General features: G+C 37.6%; 1 protein-coding gene across 17 annotated transcripts in view; it reads right to left on the reverse strand.

Annotated features, from left to right (window-relative positions):
* Nucleotides 1-20095, reverse strand: part of LRRC7 (leucine rich repeat containing 7) — a 491902-nt gene that overhangs the window by 6743 nt on the left and 465064 nt on the right. For 14 of the 17 annotated variants that reach the window (XR_012000828.1, XM_072754894.1, XM_072754893.1 and 11 more), the window contains one exon: nt 8516-8590. Coding sequence is in view for 15 of the 17 variants with exons in the window: in XM_072754894.1 (XP_072610995.1) it covers nt 8516-8590 (75 nt within the window). In the remaining 2 variants the exon portion in view is untranslated. The remainder of the gene's footprint in view (nt 1-8515; nt 8591-20095) is intronic. The other 3 variants (XR_012000829.1, XM_072754891.1, XM_072754885.1) reach the window with 1 other exon arrangement.

Genomic DNA, 20095 nt, shown 5'->3' on the forward strand with positions numbered 1-20095 from the left:
CCAGAAAGGGGGCCCCTGGGTGGCTCAGCAGTTGAGCATCCACCTTCGGCTCAGAGCGTGATCCAGGGTCCTGGGATCGAGTCCCACATCAGGCTTCCTGCAGGGAGCCTGCTTCTCCCTCTGCCTGTGTCTCTGCCTCTCTCTCTCCCTCTCTCTGTGTGTGTCTCTCATGAATAAATAAATAAAATCTCAAAAAAAAAAAAAAAAAAAAAACCTCACCCAAAAACAAAAAACAAAATACCAGGAGAACTCTGAAAGATCAGAAAGCTCATTATTTTAGAGAGTCTATTTAAGATTAAATGGGTTAATATATGTCAAGTGCTTAGGCCTGGCACACTGCAAACCAATCAAATGTTTCCTACTACTATTAATATTACTTTCACTATTGCCTTCTTGAATTTTCATTAGATCACAAGAATAGAAGGACAAAATGTCAGAGGAAGGAACTTTCTTGTCTAGTGAACCCTATTTTTTTTTTTTTTTTTGAAGATGAAAATGTGAGGACCGGTCACAGTATAGGAAAGATCCAGGCTCCCAGAGCTAATGACTGGGTAGGAATTTATATTACAGAAGTCAGCTTAGTAACTTGGCACATCATTTGTTTCATTGGATGTTGTGAAGTTGTTAATGAATGTTTTAGGTTCATTAAGAGAATCCAATTTTTTAAAAAAGATTTTATCTTACACAGAGTGAGAGAGCACAAGCAGGGGGAGCAGCAGAGGGAGAGGCAGAGGGAGAAGCAGGCTCCCCACTGAGCAGGGAGCCCGATGCAGGGCTCGACCCCAGGACACTGGGATCATGACCTGGGCTGAAGGCAGACGTGTACCCAACTAAGCCACCCAGATGCCCAAAAGGAATTCAGCTTTTAATATGAATTGAGCCATTTCTTGATATGGAACATTATGTTAGGCCCAATGTCTGGCAAAACCAGGACGGAAGGGGTTGGAAGGAGGTGTTTGAATGAAAGAAGATAGAATCTCAGTTCGAGAGAAGCTTTTCCTTCCACTCTTAGTACTGAAGAGCAAAGGGAATTTATATTGTATTTGTTAAAATGAATCTGGCTCTCTGGCTAACATCGTGGGCAGTTCGGACAGGAAATCAGAAAATTATGTGACTACGTTGGTGTCGGGCTTTTCCAATTAAAATGAACCTGAGAAGAATCCTAATATTTCAGCTAGTAATGTTTTGTGGTTGTCTTATGTGTGTGAACAGAAAAAGGGCTGAGAAAGTAAAGTCCCCTACTCGGCGATATTGATTGCAGGGGATTAATCCAATGATGCTTTGAAAAGTAAATGCATATAATCTACATTTGTGCATTTGATATTTTGAATATATGTGTAATATGAGTGCAAGAAATGATTTGAAGAATCAATGCTAAGTTAATGAAATTTTAAAATACATTGTCACAGTTGGTCACATACATGTTTTATATAAACACAGTCTATTGTGGATTATAATAAAATGTGTGCACTTTAGAGGAAACAGTAATTTCATGAAAAATGAGAAATAAATGAAATAGTGTATTAAGTTAAAATGAAGTTAATAAGAAAAAAATTGAGGAAAGAAAAGATATTCTGAAAATCTTATGCTTCAAGAATATATAATTAATGGGTTTCTGGCTTTAGCTCATTTGAAAATATAAAGGAACCTTTTTACTGTATAATCTTGATATTGTTTCTAGAAGATATCCTGCCTTTTTAAAATTGCACTTGACATCAGTGCCATAAGATGCTTTTTAATTGTCCTTTTGCATGATTTAGAGTTGGAAAGATGGAGGGTTAATGAATATCATATTTACAATTACAGCGAAAAGTAGAGCTTTGCAATCATGGCTCATCAATTTACTGTAAAGTCTACTTGGTTTCTCGATTTCATCCTCTTGCTCCTTCCAAGATTTATCTTTGATTTCCTTCTCGTAAATGTTTTGTTAAATGCATAAATTTTGGATGTTTATACTACAGAAATTCTACAGAGGATGCTGTAATTCTCCCAGGAATTTTGTTGTATCCTTATTATTCAAAGCTCTAAATTTAAAAACTAATTGCTAAGAAGCCCTGGCCACAAGGCTGGTGGTATTATGCAATAAGAAGGACAGTATTTCAGAATTAAAAACAAAATGATATTAGGGACTTAGGTGTCTGATTATTGGTTGATTGAAACCCTCAGGGACAAACATTTAAAGCGGGAGTCCACATGTATTTTGTACACTGGATATACGTTAGTACAGTAATATCTCTGAAGGCCTATAGCTCTTGGAATGAGGGAAAACTAAAAAATACAGCAACCGTGGCAGAGCTACAAGGGCAAGCCTTCATGGTGTTTAATCTCAACAGCGAGACATTACGAGGAACAGCAGGAATCTTAAATAATCATAATTATGTTTCACATTGCTACCTGGAATTTGTTCTCACTTCAGAATTTTAATCTGATAGAGCACTCTATCACTAAATATTGGCATTATTTGGAGCTGAATATGCTGCATAATTGATACCACATTGACCTTCTGCCAAGTCATTTGAAAAATTTTCCTTTCTATCAAAAATCTGAGCCACATATCTCAAAATTCTTGGAGAGTTCCCATCTGCATCTCATTTTTTAAATGTGAGAGAATTTGAAGTCTTAATGGCTTTTACTGCAGTATTAAAAAAATCTTCATAGACTCAAACATAGATAAGGATTTCTCTTCTATCTTAAGTGCACACACATATTGCAGCTTGAATGTTTCATGAAGTCTGGCTCAAAAAAGACATGGCTGGCTACCAGAGATGCATCTAAAGACTTTGTCAATTATTTGTTTAGGAATTTGGGCATGGAACTAATAATACGTAGCGATCCTGAAGGCACGTTTACTTATTCAATCGCTTTGATTTTAGAAGCCTGTTTTCTTCTTTTCAAACATGCTGAAGGAACCTCTCTAACAAATGAATTCCCTACGTTCCTTTGCAGAGCAGTTCCCTAACAAGCTATACTTTATTTCTTTTAAAAGAAATAAAAACTACAAAATGGGGCAGCCCCGGTGGCTCAGCGGTTTAGCGCCGTCTTCAGCCCAGGGCCTGATCCTGGAGCCCCGGGATGGAGTCCCACGTCGGGCTCCCTGCATGGAGCCTGCTTCTCCCTCTGCCTGTGTCTCTGCCTCTCTCTCTGTCTCTGTGTCCCTCATGAATAAATAAATAAAATCTTAAAAAAAAAAAAAAACTACAAAATGGGGATGCCTGGGTGGCTCAGTGGTTGGGCGTCTGCCTTTGGCTCAGGGCATGATCCTGGGATCTGAGATAGAGTCCCTTGTTGGGCTCCCTGCATGGAGCCTGCTTCTCCCTCTGCCTGTGTCTCTACCTCGCTCTTTGTGTCTCTCATGAATAAATAAATAAAATCTTTAAAAAAAAACTTGCAAAATGAGCAGAACTGCAAAATTCAATCTCTCATTTTCAGGGGGCTTGTGTAGCCATGTTGGTCTCTGTTGGGTAGAGCATTTGCTCTTAAGACAGGCGAGAAGTTGATTTTATTAAGTGCTTAAAGTCACCTTCTTTCCTCTCTTCCTCTTTCATTTTTTGCTCAGGTGATTTTGAGCACATCTACTTCCTAGCCTAGGCTGTGTAAACCCAGGGACTTAGTTACACTCCTTATTACATATTACACCGCTTGGCCCAATACTCTGTACACTGTGGCATTTGATATATATTTTCCAAATATACAAATAGAAAATGTGATGAATATGATGCTTTCAGTAAAGTCTGTTCCAGTAGAATCAGTTTTGTATAAACGGAAGAAGCTCAAATAAGTCATTTAGCCTCTGTCAACAGTAGATACCTTGCAGGGTTGTTGCATGATATAAATGACACCATAGAGGTGTTAATTGTTATTTTTATTTCAGCCAATTTATGGAAGTTAGAGCCAGTCTAAGAAACTTAACTTGCTTTTATTGGTTTTCCAGTTTTTACTTATTATGTAGAATGTTACCTTTTGCTTTGCAATGTGTGTTTACTCAATCTTTTATTAGTTGACTGTACTGAACTTCATAAATTAAATAAGATATGCGGTGAAACTCTGGCATATGAAGCCATACACATTTGTGAAAATTATTGTTGTCTTCTAATTAAATTGTATTAAAAAATCTCATTCTTTAAATGTCTTATTAAAAACAATAATTTCCCTGAACATTAAGAATTATATGATTACTGACCCCTCTGCCCCACTTTTCCTCCAACCTCTCTGATGTTTTTCATTTTCAGCCACCTCCTAAGATCAGCTAACGTAAAGCATCAACTCATTTGACCTTGCTGGGAATGCTTTAGTGAAGTTTCAACAGCTTAAGTTTATTTTTTGAAGGGTCCCACACTTCATTTTAACCATAATGAAAATTTCTCACTCTACTTTTTTTGGTAGCCTTTTTTGGGATAAATTTTTAAAAATTCAGAGACACGAATATACTCTAACCCATTCTGAATGACTCATGATGATAATTATGAACATGAACACCGTGGGATAAAGCTGTGGGCCCAGTTAGATGCTTCTATAAGAGACATTTCCCACAGTGTGTTCTGTGGAGGTAGTTAATGGATGTTGTTGGTAAAGAGGGCTGTATGGTCAAATATGTTTGGGACATATACATTTGTAAGATTTCTTAGGTTCTGAAATGCTTGATACATTGTGAAATCCTAAAACAAGGGATAGAGTCTGAGGTGGCTCTGAAACTTCTTTGACTAAGGAACTCTTTAAAAAACGACATCATAAGGGATGTTCTTGGGAAACACTATAGAGTCTATACTGAATGACTCTGCTGTGCTCTTTGAATTTTGTTTTTGTTAAAAGAAGTTTTTCTCTTCCCAGACCATGAAGCTGCCAACTCTGACTTCCTGCTTCCGGCTCTGTGCCTGGATCCAGAGGCTTTCCCCTTGGTGGTCTGGAAAGCTAGGTACAAGATTCCAAGTATGAAATAAAGCCTTTCTTATGAGCAAAAGTCATGAAATTTAGTGCATGGACTTTGTGACATTAATTATGACTTCTCAGAGGCACTTTGCTTTGAGGCTATTGAAGAAATAAGCTTTAGCTAAGTAAGATATACTGTTAGCAGTGAACCATGCCTCCTGGTCATTCAAAGACATGTACGGCTTCCATTCAGGCAAGGAGGGTTTGATCTCCGGGTCAGATACAGACATAGCACTGGGTATCTGTATACGGTAGGTTCAGGCATCCATGGCTATTTCATTTATGCTTTTGGGAAGTCTAAACATTTTTCTCACATTCTGGGCCTTAAAATTATAGTATGGTAGAAGAGACTATGAAATAATCTTCAATTAGGTATCATATTAGTATACTTTATATGAGAAAATTCTGTTTTGACAACTGGTAAAACTTGGATGTGGTTAATAAATATCTATAAATTATTTTCTCTTCTTCTGCCAAAGTGAGGCTCCTATCTGGGGAAGCAGGTGGGAAGGTAAATGAAAAGGATAAGGTTTGACTACAGTGATATAATAGAGTATTATACTTATATATATATAGTATGTAATATATTATGTAATATACTTAAAAATGAGCCTCAGACTATGACTGTGAACCACATTAACTATCAAGTATGATATATTCTTTTTTTTCAGTCTATTCATCTTTTCAACAGAGTAACTAAAATTAATGGATTTTCTGTATTTTAATATATTTTGAATTTAAAATGTGTAATAAATTAGATTGATTTTTATTTTTAACTGGAAAGAACATTACAAAAAAGAAACTGTGATGTAAAGCCAACGAAATTAATATTCAGAAATGGTCAAATATTGGCAAATTCAGATGGTTCAATCTAATAACATTTAAAAAAAAATAATGCATGTGTTTTCACTTGTTCTCTCTCACTCCTGTATATTTGACTTTATGGAGGAGGAGGAGGAGGGTGAGGTTGGGAAGTATCGGTTCTCCCAGCATGGTGCTAGCTCCTCATCCACAGGGTCCTACAGCTATATAACTCACTAAACACAGTAGGTCACTTGGATATGTTCATTGATTACAGTGTATTTATTCTGGGAAAATGAACAGTAAAATGACAGAAATATTAACATTAATTAAGATAGTCTCTTAATGCACACCTCTTTATGTAATTCCAATAACAAGTGCATGATCCCATAACAGAATAAGAAGAGAGTAATGGATGAAAAGAGTTATAGACAAAGAAAGAGACAGCTCTTCTATAATAAATTTAGGGTTTGGGGGAGATTTGGGAAAGATATGTCTTTTTTGCTATTTAGTGTCTCTTCTGCTATTTGCTTTTGGGTTACATCAAACCCAATAACTGCCATCGCTTAGGCTCATTCATTGTTTTTGTTGTTGTTGTTCATTTGTTTATTTCTTTGTTCCTTTACCTTTATTTTCTAGGCTGTTACATTGTCATAAAGGCTTGTCAATAAATTTGCTCCAGGGAGGACATATTTTAAGGATTTTCTAAATGAGAGATAACTAATTTTTTCCATTATTCTTTAAACAAAGAGCCAGTAGTGTTATAAGGAGACAGAAATATAATCTGCCCTTTTAGCATCTGATGCTGGCAATGATTTCAGTTTAGAATTAGCCATTCTTACCTCTTTCAGAAAGTATATTGCCACTTGTGCTTTTTAACTAGTGTAAGTGAAACTGCGAATATAGTAATTCATTTGCTTAGGTTGTATGTGCATTTTTATTTTGCTGAAAATGGACTTTGATTTTATTGTACTAGATGCAAATGAGTCTAGAGCAAAAATAAAATGTTATGTTTTTCACAGTCATTTGTGAAGAGAAGAGCCAACCCAGGTGCAGCTCTTCTGCAGATTTGTGGCTTTTAGCTGATTCGGTTTATCATTCCTTCCTACTTCTTGCATTCAGAATTGCTGTGTCTGTATATCTCTTAGGGACTAGAAATACTCAACCCTCATGTCCCCACATATAATCCTAGAACGGCCCAGCCAGAAAAGTATTTTAATCCTGCAAATACGCACTAACTGAATTCTCATTTCCTTTCTGCAGGATTATCTGTATTCATCTAAACTGATTGTCTATCTATCTATCTATCTATCTATCTATCTATCTATCTAACATCTATCATCTGTCATCTATCACCTGTCTCCAGATATATAACATTTTAACATGTGTAACAAATATCTATATTTAGATATATTTTTTCTGAATCCAGAGAGAAAAATCTTTCTTTTGCTACCTGTGTCATGGATGAGGGCAACTCCCAACCTTGTCTCAAGCTATGGAAGACTTCTCTAACTGGCATAGAATTCAGATAGATCAGAGATCTGAGATTAGCTGGCTACATTTTTTTTCTAAGACTCAGAAATTCAAAATCATTTCTTTGAAATTCAGTAGAGGAAAAAACTAGCCATTTCCTTTGCTAAACAGCAGCATTTACTGTTAGGGAATTACATTGTTAGTTTACTCTTGGCCTTTTCATGGAAATTTATAAAATTATTGAATAGTTGAATTTTTAAGATGAGGGGATGTCAGATATAATATAAACCACAGTTCATTTTACACATAACACTTATGAGGACCATAGGCATGATATAAAATGCTTAAGATCAAAGGGCTACTTAGGAAATAAAATTATATAGAACTTCCATAACAAATGGTAAAAATAAATTTAGATTATTTTGTGTCTTTCTTGTTTCAATATTTTAACTCTAAAGATTAACTGCTGGCTTGGTCTTCTGCCTGCATGGAGTGGACTCAAACCTGTTGGATGCTATTTCTACTGTGGACATTGTTATGGGTTCCAGCAACCCATGGTCTTCGGAGAATTATCATTTTTGAAAACTCGAGTTTTCAGGATCTTGCTAGTTTTAAGTATTTCTGACAAAAAAATATTAATGCTATATTTGTGATGTATATATAAATATATGTATATACAGTAATCTAGGGTTTCCACTTCTCTAGAACTTTTTGAAGGTGTTCGGTAAATAAAAGATAGAAGATCTCCAGAGCTGAGTGACCCATTTCTGTTATACAGAACTTTAGGTTAGAGAAAGTGTCCTTTCCATCAGACAGTACATTTTAATAAGTTACCTTATATATAGTTAAACTTTTGTTGAAGTATCTGAGAAGGGGGGTGTAGGGAGATATAACCACGCACTTTACAGTAGTCAAACAGTAATAAGCTTACTGTTAAGAAATTAAATATCCTATTTCACAGATGTCCTATTTCAGTACTTCACTGCTCTTACATATACTTGATAGCGATTCATAGATTCTTATACATTTCAATTCTTTTTATATCACCAAATAACACTAGTCACAGAAGCAAAAAGATGCAGAATATCTACCATGTGCCATTTGGCATTCCAGTATTTACTGGAATTTGTAGAATTATATCAGATTGAATTTGTTTCTGACTTTCCTCTCAACCCTTTGCTCCCACATAAACGCAAATAAGAAATGTGAAAAGAACTTATTGCCAGTCATTTAATTCACGTCCCTCGACGTAATAACACGGTTACGTATTTGTTCTAATGTGGCATTTGAAAGCAGTGCTTTTTATCTCTCTTACCTGAAGGATCTTATCACCAGGCTGCAGCAGGTTGGATGCTGGTCCATCAGGCTGAACCCTAGTAACAAAGATACCCTATAAGTCAGAAGTAACAGAGGTTAGGATTGATTGTATTATCAAGAACTAGGCCTAGTCAAAAATTTTTTCATTCACATAGAAAACAATGAAAACAGACTAAAAACATTTTATACATGTAAGGTTCAAAGATTATCAAAGTATTTTTAAAAAAGGCACCATTTTTTAAGTCAAATGTAAGAAAAGCAACATCTTTACCTGCATAACAAAAGCTGATCTTGATTTAAAGGGCACCTATGATTTATAAATTAATCTCATGGCAGAGTCTTAATTTCTTTCTGAAATAATTTGAAATATGATACTAAACCATCTTTCATATAATTCAGAAATCACTCTTAAGTTTTTCTTTATTGAAAACATCTTCTATTTGACAGATTGTAAATTCAGAATACACTTTAAAAACCTTATCAGAATTACAAATAAATACTGGTTTATCTTAATTAGTATTACTTTGTATGTTACTTGAAATTTTAATATAAAATGCATGTGAACAAATTAAACACAAGAAAATTCCCATATGCATTTTAAACACAGAATTTCTGCCAACGTAGTTACAAAATCCCCAAACTGATTTAGTTTATAAAAAAGTCTAATTAATTTTGTTAATCATGTATATAAAGCAAGCATTTATTGAATGCCTTCCATATGCTAGGCCTTGATTGCTAGTGTTATAGAGATATACAGAATGTCATTTTTGGCTTCAGTGAGCTTATAATATATTAGATAAAAGTCAAGAAATCAACCATTATTAAAACATTAAAAATATAAATAATTCATATAAAATAAATGTTAAAAATAAAGACGCTATTTCAGTAGCGTTTCAATAACTCAATATTATTTTTTAGTCCCCAAGAAGTATTAATAGAAGGTAATATTGTAATGTCATTGCCTGTAATTTAGGAAGTCCTCTTATTTGTCGATTTAACATTTGTTATTTGTTGATTTGTGGATTTGACTCTCACTTAAATCCACTAACTTTATGTGTGTGTGAATGGTTTAACAAAAAGGCCCTAGTTGAAATACTTCTATGAGTGTTATCATTTAATATTTCAGATCTTTATGAAGGTTATTAATTTAAAACTGTTGAATGATTTTTATCTTTCTGATTTTAATCTGTTTTCCTTTCCATTTAAAGATGAAACTACAGACAGCTATCAGAATCCTTGGAAAGCTGTGTAACTTTTAACCAACAATTCAACTTCTAGAACTTTTCTTAAGGAAGTAACTTGACAAGTTGCAACATTCATCTCCTCACACGTTCATCATAGTATTATTTGTAATGATAAAAGTCATAAACCACATCTAAAAGTCTAATAACAGAACTGATGAACTACGGTCCAGTAAATTTATACAAAGGTATGATATGTGGTCTGTAAAAGTGAAGTCCTAGATGGCAGCTATGGAAGTACACTAGTCCTTAGGGAAATAAGCGGGGCATAAAACACTATACTGTGGGATGCTGTTATCATGCTATGACATTATTTTTGCTGAAATGTTAATATGCATATTCTTGTGGGAAAACATCTGGAGGGATATATTCCTAAACGTTAACAGTGGTTGTACTGGGTGATGAGACTTCATATATGTATATATATATATATATATGTACATAACCTTTTTCCCCCTTTTTTATTTATCTCTCTTTTCTAATTTTTCTGCAATGATCATGTACTGCTTATGTAATTAAGAAAATAGTAATAAAAACTTAAAAAATGTTTTAAGTGAACAGTGTCACTATTCAGTAGACTGATGCTCAGCTCGTTACTTTCGTCTGTTCGGTTGTGCAGGTGCTTAACTCCAGCGGGAGGGCAGAGCTGGTCGCCTGGAGAGGACGGTCAGGTGAGGCTCGGCGGCCAGTGCTCCCGGCGGCCAGGGCAGGTAGGGCCGTGGCGCTGTCCCGGGTTGCAGGGCGCCCTCGCCACGAGGCCAGGCCCCTGCCCCCGGGGTCATCCTCTGGAATCCCTACAGGACAGCCTGCCCGTTCCAGCTTCTAGCTGAGGTCCATGCTGCTGGCACACAGGCTCCTTTTTCCTTTCCTTCTTTTTTTCTTTTTAAGCACCGTATTTGACAGAGAGCGGGCGAGAGAGCAAGAGCGAGCAGGAGCAGGGGAAGTGGAGGAGAGGGAGGAGCAGACTCCCCACCGAGCAGGGAGCCCAACGTGGGGCTCATCCCAGGACCCCTGAGGTCATGACCTGAGCTGAGGCAGCCACTTTCCCCAGCGGAGTCCCCAGGGGCCTCTAGTCCCCATTTTCCACCTGTGGAGCCACCAAAGGGGCACCTCTTGGACCACTTTTCTGTTGTCACATCTCCCTCCGACCACAGCAAGCGGAGTCTCCGTTTCTAAGGCCCTAGGTGGTTAGACTGGGCCCCCCTGGAGCCGGGAGAACAACCTCCTTACCTCAAAGTGCGTAATTGACACCCCCCTGCCAAGTCCCTTTTGCTGTGTGAGGAGCACATTAACAGGTCCTAGACATTAGGGGGTGGCTATCTTTGGGGGGGCCTTTTCTCCTGCCTTCCCCACAGTGTAAGAAGTAGGAGCACAGCCCTGGGGTTAGCCTGCGTCCTATTGAGAACCTGGGCATGCCAAGTAGCTCTGGTGTGGTTAACTTTCCCTCCCCTGCAGCGTGGGCACAGCGCGGCACACACCTCACGGTTATGAGATGGAGCGAATCTACAGACACCTAGACCCGTGCAGGCACGTACCGTAGCCTCCACGAGTGTTATAACAGTGTGACGGCTGAGTGACACCCCAAGGGCTTTATAACCAGTAAATCCCAGATGAGAGTTCCTGAGTCTCCAACAGCACCAGATTTATTGTCCGGAAACTCTTCTTCACCCTCAACCTGGAGGATATTGAAAAGCCACCGTTGTTCTCTGGAGTGCCCAGTAGAGCAGAGGGGCCGCGTGTCCTCTAGGGCAGAGGGCGGGAGGAGGGCTGGGAAGTCCTGACTGTCTCACTTGTGGTTTTCTAGTGGCGGCTCTCAGGGACAATGGCTCCGATCGTTGTTCACTGTCAGCTGTGGACACGGGTCCCAACGAGAGGGCCTGCTGATGGTTCTTAGGAACGTTCAGGGCCTACTTGCTTCGGTGGCTCCAAGTCAGGAGCACTAGCTCTTTTTCATAACAGCTGCCCCATCTAGTTCCTGGCTTATGGCATCTCTGAGCATGTTTTTCTAACGTCTGCCATCCCATGCTCAGCGCGACGGTTGTCCCCTCGCACCACCTCCAGAGAGCGTCCCACCACAGAGGGACCCACGCACGTCGGAGCCAAAGCCTATGTGGAGACAGCTGGACAGGAGCTGCTAACAGGCATGACCTGTTGTCATTTTTCTTCCCCATTTTTAAAAAACCAGCCCTTATGCAAGTCATTAATGTCTTTTTTTTTTTTCTAAAAGTATCCAGAATAGATTTTCTAAAAAAAGTTTAACTTTTCACAAGTGATTTTGAAAAGTGGCGAGTATGGGAGGTTTTTCATAGTGTTAAGATCTGACCTTGTCTTTACAGGTTACTTAGTCTATCTACCTCTGGACATAAACTTTAATGGACTCAGAAAGTCTACAAGGCCAACATTTAACATTCTCACGTTAGAGGAGAAAGGAACTTTATATAGCTTTTTAATGATGAAGGTGAATGGCTCTGACAGACTCAGCTATTGTGAATGTAGGCCCCAAAATAGAACTTGTCTTAAGGGAACTGCGACTTCAACTTCTGAAATATGCTTTTCTTTAAAATTCTGAAAAATCTTGGCTGGAGCTGATGCTAAGAAATTGGTTTCTAGGAAGGCCATATCTCAAACAAAAATTGCATACTCTTATCATTACGATTCAGAACACATTCATTAAATATCATAAAATATAGTACCTTATGCTTTCATATAATTACGAAAGTTCAAAAAGGGTTTCTGGAGGGAAAACTGACTCATAAAAAGCAAACCCAGTTATAAACTCAAGAGATCTTAAAGGTTTTTGTTTTGTTTCTTTTTTCGCCAAAAGCATGCAAATAATTTTTTGTTTTCATGGGTTTGGCAAAATTAATCTGAAGCTGTGTTGTGGCTCGTAGAATTTACTTGACTCCCATGATTAGTGGAAGATTCGACACATCAAGGATAAAGGTATCATCAGTAGTTCCCTTCTCTGGGAATCAGAAGTGTGATCACGAAATTTTTTTTTTTTTATCACAAAATATTTTAAGACTAATTACTGAGTGTCAAATCTTTGGCTTTGAACAATTTGCTACCTTAATAACCGAGGAGTCGATATGTGGCAGAAGAAGAGATTTACCACATGGCAGTTAGAAGCTAGCGGAGAGTGGGGAGGGAGAGAGACGGAGGGAAGGGGCCTCGGCAGTGAGCATGAGCTTCTGTGTATTAATGAGTCTTAGCTGACAAAACAATGATGTGTTAAATTCACAGGACAGGAACAGAAAGAATCATTTAGAAGCCTAGGAAATTTGAGCCTCAAACGACAATTGACCAAAGTCCTCTTAAATTGCACAGAAGTCTTGTGCACTTCTGTGCGTAGATGTTTAAAGGAATGTTTAAAGGAATAAACATAAAAGATTAAAGGATGTTTAAAGGTATAAGCATATATAAACATATGTATAGTGTATTTATTTATTCATTAAATTCTCACACATTTTAAAGTAAACATTAACAAAGAAATCACTTGGCTGCATTCCTAAAAAAACGTATTAAAAGTTCATTGGAGCAACAAGGAGACTGGTAAAACCTATAGGAAATACTACACGATTGCAGATACCCCAGTGGCAATATAATGGAGATGGTCCTAGTGGACGAAGTCTACATTGTTTGCCCTTTAGGCTTGCATCCTTCTTTTAGGGCATTTAAAGGTTTGTTTAGTAGCCAAATTTTTGAAAAATATAGGTTATGTATACCAATATAGACAATAAATAAATATACACACACTATATATGCTTAATAAGTAAATATATAAATATATTTATATAGTTTTCAAGATACTGCTTTTCTGACTTGCCAAAAGCATCCCAAAAGTAAGCTACTTTCTTCCCTTTTATTTGAGATTCCTGTAGGAAATGACACATTGACTACTAGAATATTTTTTATAGTTTCATGCTAATCATGATGCACTACTCTTTTTTTGGGGAAATTTGAGTGTCAGGGATAAAATTATGTCTGACTTACTTTATAATTATAATTTTCCTGTTATTAATTGCTCCCGGGTCCCATTTACTAACTAACTGTGAAACATCTCCGGGATGTCTGTCCATTGTGACTGAAAGTGCCTTGGCTTCCTGTTCATTTCTTAGTGAAATTCTTGAGACTAAAAAAGAGATGTTTTTCATTTGATTTTCATATTTTCTCTTAAAGGTAAATGATCATACTCCTTCCATATTGTCTTTTCAGATTTTTGGCTCTTTGGAAAAAATTAAAAAAAAAATCTTTTCATTTCTTTTATTTCACAAATTCTTTAGAGCCTATCTTTACTGTGCCACCTTGACTGGGAGTGAATATTTGGATTGCTGAGCTTCATACAGTTTACTGATTGTGTCAGAGCCCCCCGTGGGTTTTCTTTTCAGCTTCAGATATAGCCTAAAATAGTAAAAACTATTAGAAACAGGAGTGGGGGGACTGTAGGTGGCTGTGGATTCTTCTTTGTAGCAATTCCTAAACTGGTATTGGTAATCAGCTTTCTGATTATCATCACGGCAGGGTTCCTCAAAGCCTCCTCAAAGGCATAATTTTTGACACTATTTCAAAATAATGAACTGAAAAGTGAAGAATTCAGTGAAAACTTTGCCACTTATGCTAAAATAAGGTTTTTGCAGTGAAAAATTATTTTGTTGGAAGCTATATTCAGTCAAACTATGATCCCTTTAGACTTAAGTTGTGGTTTTATTTAGTAGCAAAAACACATCATTGTAGAGTTGGACCACGCTAGACGCTCTGCTCAGAGGTGGCAGTGAACTCAGGAGGTCGGGAGGCCGTGCTCGATGCCCAGAAGGCACATGGCCTGAATATAAGCTAATCTTTTATTTAAAAATATAACACACTGTAAATTCTGACCTATGAGTCTAATTTTCTGGCATAGTTCTAGGACTTTCAGGTTAACCTGCCTTAGTCTCTCTTGGAAATCTATCCTCATCTGTCTGTGGCTTTCCCCAATCTATTAGAAGAATTCTAAGGGAGAATTTACAAAATTTAAGAATCAACTCTTTGAGTTTTACATGATTTCTTCACACACTCAAAAGAGAAACATGACACGATAAAAGTGTTTTGTAGTTATTTGGTTTTCTTTTTTCACTTGTGTTAGATTCCTATGATCTTATCTCTTGTTACCTGGTTCCCGCCTCCCCCGCCCCGCCCCGCCCCATCTAAGGGTGTTGACTCCAAACTTCCCTCCTCCTTCTGATCTAGTTTTGCAAACCTTTTCTTTTGCTACCAAGGAACACAGATTTGGTTCAATTGGTGATTATTATCTCTTACAGAAGCTAGGACTATGTTCTTAGAAGATAGCAGTGCCCCCCACCCTTTTTTTACGAAAAATATTAACCAGAAAAATTACAAGGATTTAAAAGCCTATTTAAAGGGGTCTCACTGCGAAAAGTCTAACAGAGTCGACTTCAGGGTCCATACCGAAGAACCAGGTGCTTTGGCAATTTCTCAGATCCCATGGTTGAAAGCATGCAGGTCCTAGGGCAGTGCAAGCATAGATGCAAGCATATTGGAATGTCTAGGACTAAAGTGCTTTCAGTCTGAAAGATGGAAAAGAAACCCTATTGTGTTCATAATAATGTGCTGGATGCTTTTGCGGACCCGCCCAGATTCCCTTTACCAAATTGGTGCTCCTATCCTATAGGTATTGCCAATGGCTCACATCGGACACTTCTCTTGAAAATGACCCTCAGCCGGGAGCCTACTTACTATGAAAGGCTTGGGAGGTTATACCCTTCTCCCTGGGGGTGTCCTACAGCCAACATGACACCGGGGTGCAAAGGACTGTTGGCCCCTTCAAGGTGACACCGCCCTGGTACCGTCCATCACCCGAGCACTCTGCACCAGGCCTTCCGCATCTCTGGTCAGTTTCTCCCCTGCCCTACCTTGCACCCATCGCTCCTTTTAGGTTTCACCCGAGAGCACTTCTTCAGTTAACTACTTGCACAACAATCCCCAGCTCGAGCTTTGTACCTAGGGGAACTGACTTTATACAAGTACAAACTACAAAAATTAGAGCTCTGCGGTATCTTCTTGCTTGGTAGGGATATGCAGAGTCTATATTTTGCTTACCAGTGATTCTTTGGAGGCCAGAGTCAGTACGGAATAACTTTGGGGGTGGAACGGAGGAAAAGTGGATGATACTGTTATTAAATACAAATTATTGACATATATCTCAAATGTTATGTGGATAAAAAAGAATTTAGAAAATATTGCTACAGGCAGAGACCTCGTAGCTATTCCTTTTTATTTATTTATTTTTTGTCTTATTTCTCATATTTCCAAGAATTCTAGTTGGTTTATAGACTTTGGTTTATACACTTTTCAAGCAAGAAAGTAGGAATACTACGCGGCCCCTGGAATACCACTTAAATCATGTAGTATTAACTTCATAAATGAAAAAAGGTTTCACACTTCCCGAAGATCTTTTTGACCCTCAGTAATGAACTTTCCTTCATTGATGGGCTTGTCAGTTCTTGTTAGTCATTATGTAAGGAACTATTTATGAATTAATTTTAAGCGCTTTCGTATTTTGACTGAGAAGTGACTAGTGCTTTTTCAGTAAATGTCAACAAACTTAAAAGTCTCTAAATCTTTTCCCACATTTTCTCCCTGCTTATTTTACTCACTTTGTTCCTGCCAAATGGCTAAAATGATGCAGCAGATGGAACATAAATAATGTGTAACTCTAGCAGACTAATATAGCTACTAATACAGTAGCTGTGTACTTGGGCTTCAATTTATTGAACAGTATTTTACTGATTGTTATAAAATATCACACAGTGGTTGCAACTTAATTCCAGTGATTTTCTAAATATATTCTTAATTAAAACATGGCAATTGGTGTTCTTATTTCAAATGGTGCTTTTTCATTGCCTTATATTTTTCACATGTATGCCCCAGTGATTTTTTTGTGTGTGTGAAGAACCAAGCTTGTGTTGAGTTTTATTATATTCTTTTATAAGCTGAGTCCATGTCTTGTCTTCTTTATATCATAATGTCTGGAAGCTGCATTATCCAACTGTCTAAAGCACAGTGCCATGCCTTTTAAAAAAGTCTCATGTAAGTGGAATACCTGTGGGAATCGTGTTTTTTTTTTTTTTTTAAAGATTTTATCCATTTATTCATGAGACACACAGAGAGAGGCAGAGACACAGGCAGAGGGAGAAGCAGGCTCCCTGCGGGGGGGCCCCATGCAGGACTCAATCTTGGGGTCACGCCCTGAGCTGAAGGCGGATGCTCAACCGCTGAGCTCCCCAGGTGCCCCCCTGTGGGAATCTTATTGACAGAAGATTATGAGGAGTACATTTCTATCAATATTTCTAAATAGATTCAAGATTTTTTTTTAACACAAAGAACAGAATATGAAAAAATATACTTTTTATTTTTAAAAAATCACACTTTTAATGTCCTCAAAGTGGCATTCTGAACCTCAAATTACAATTTGACTAAGATGCAGCTGAAATAATCAATTATGCTTTAAAACAATTTATGCTTGGTACTTATTTTTTAAAAATTAGTTTTATACCTAAGGGCATTTGGGTGGCTCAAAAGGTTAAGTGTCCAACTCTTGGTTTTGGCTCAGGTTCTGGTCTCAGGGTTGCAAGATGAAGCCCTGCCTCAGGCTCTGTGCTGGGTGTGGAGCCTGCTTAAGATTCTCTCTCTCTCTGTCTCTGTCTCTCTCTCTCTCTCCTTCTGCCCCTTTCCTACCCCACCCCCATCCCCTAAAAAAAGAAAATCTACAAAAAATTTTTAAAATGAAAATTTATGGGCAGCCTGGGTGGCTCAGCAATTTAGCGCCACCTTCAGCCTGGGGCATGATCCTGGAGACCCGGGATCTAGTCCCACGTCAGGCTCCCTGCATGGAGCCTGCTTCTCCCTCTGCCTGTCTCTGCCTCTCTCTTTCTGTTTCTCATTAATGAGTAAATAAATAAAATCTTAAAAAAATAAATAAAATGAAAATTTAGTTTTATATCTAAAAAAAATTTTTTAACACCCTTCCTATGTTTAGTCCAAAACGCAGTATGTAAATAAAGAGTATTATCGCTATCCTTTGCTCCTGAATGTTATTTTCACATAATTCATAGATTCTCCAAATTACTTTGCATTACAAAATCACTTGAAGTAGAATTAAGGAGGGAGTAGATATATAGGTTATATTATAAAATTAATTTAGAAATATAGAAAGTAAATCATATGTGTCTAGTAGTTGTACAAAATAAAGGAAATATACGCAGTTTCATATTTATGCAGTGAATGTAAATCGCATGCTGTGCGGAGTTCTAGACATATGTGTTTGCTATTCTTGATTTTTATATCCATGAAGAATATATGACAAGAAGTAGGCATACAGCATGTGCCTTTTTCATAAGTCAAGAGCAAATCTCCTGCAACTTTTGTTTATGAATCACCCAGTGCCGTGAGGCTGAGCAAACCTGGAAAATCATTTTTGTGCATTTTCTAACTTGCCACTGCCAAGTGTTTTCCTCTGGGTGTTATTATTCCTGAGTAAGATATCAAGTAAATGCTTCAATTCTGCACCTCTAATCCTTCTTCTCTTAACATTAATCATATAACATTTTTTATTTGATGCAATACCCAGCTCCACACAAAGAAAAAAACGTTCCATTGTTTTTCTAGGTGAGGAGGGAAGGGTGTAAAGGTGTTTAGGCCCTGTTGCTGGCTGTTTCGGCATCTGGAGCCAGTCTTTTAGAAGTCAGGATGAAGTATAGTACAATGCTCTAAATTCCAGGATATTTATGTAGGGTTTATTGAAGATTATATTTTATATTTGCCATGATTCTGGGCTTGGGATTTTACCTGTACCACAGGCAAGGTAAGACATTTAAACATTTTAAGAACATGGATTTCTTCCTCCTATCATTTCCATATCTACATGCAGATTGCCCAAATCAGTGGAAATATGGGTAGGCTCTGTGACATCTGCTGAATGTGGTTATTATGCTAAAACTGCAGAGAATGTGTGATTGCTTGGTTCCAATGCCCCAATATGTATATGTCCTGGTGTCAAGTGTTTTGGGGATACCGGTAACATAGCTTCCGTTTTGATGCTACGACCAGATGCTCTTCATGGGACTCTTCAGTACTATGCTTTCAGAGCATATAGAGAAAGGGGCTATGAGTTTTCTTCAATATCTTTAAACTTTAGGAGCTTAGTCTTTCCTCCTTAAATGAGGCAAGGAGGGATATCAGCCCCTGAACGATGAGCTATGAGAATGCATCATTAAAAACCCACTCATCTTCAGGGTCTTATGACTTATGAAGACACTACAACAATGTGGTGTCAGTCATCCATTTCATCCAGTCTCTTCTTTCTAACAACAATTTTCAGTGGAAATTGTATTGGTCAATTATGTGAATTTTGCCAACACGAGTTATTATCCCATGAACATTCAAAAATAGGCCAAGATTATTGTGGTTTGTTCCATTGGCAGAATCACCACTATCATGATACCTTAGTCTAAAAGCTATATATAATTGCTTAGTAATCCACTGTGTACAGTCTGCGTCTAATTATCTAGGTTCAATAGAGAATACATGCTGACTTCCAAGGACTTGTTGAAACAAATATCTAGACTATGACTAATTAGAGGACTTTGTAATACTTTCAATATTAGAATATCATATTAGTTTCATCTCTACAGGGTATAAATTCATCATGTGGCTCTTCTGCTAAGTGGCATTTGCAGATAGAGGCATGCATCATAGTGCTTATTAAGAGAAAAGGATTTAGAGTCAGATCAATTTGTGTTCAAATCTTGTCTGCCACAGATCACCTAAATGACCTTGGACGAGTTAATTAACCCCTCTGGGACTCAGCAAAACGAGGGATAATAATACTCAACTAATACAAGTTGTTATGAAGATCAGATAAGTATATGTATATAAAGAGCCAAATAGAGTGACCAGCACATTACAGGTACTCAATAAAAGGCTGTTATTTTTATTACTTTTACTATTATTATCCTCAGATTTGTTAGATCAAAATCTTTCACCTCTCCGTAGTGTATGGCTCTCCTGACAGCAATGTTTCCCTATGATAATAGACCAGATCATGGCTTCCACCCACTTCACTGGGAGGGCAGGGGCAGGCATTATGTGGGACCATTTTTCATCTGGTTTTCTACACTTTTCCCTTTCCAAGTACGTAAAAGCAGTTGTAACCTGGAGGTGAGCCCCAAATAATGAACTGCATGATAAGTGAACTGGTCTGTTCAATCATTAAACCTTGTTCTGACAATGACGTGAGCTGCGGGACTGACCGTGCTCTGCCCATTTAGCCCCAGGACACC

The sequence above is a fragment of the Vulpes vulpes genome, chromosome 3 (genome assembly GCF_048418805.1).
Source record: "Vulpes vulpes isolate BD-2025 chromosome 3, VulVul3, whole genome shotgun sequence".
NCBI lineage: Eukaryota > Metazoa > Chordata > Mammalia > Carnivora > Canidae > Vulpes > Vulpes vulpes.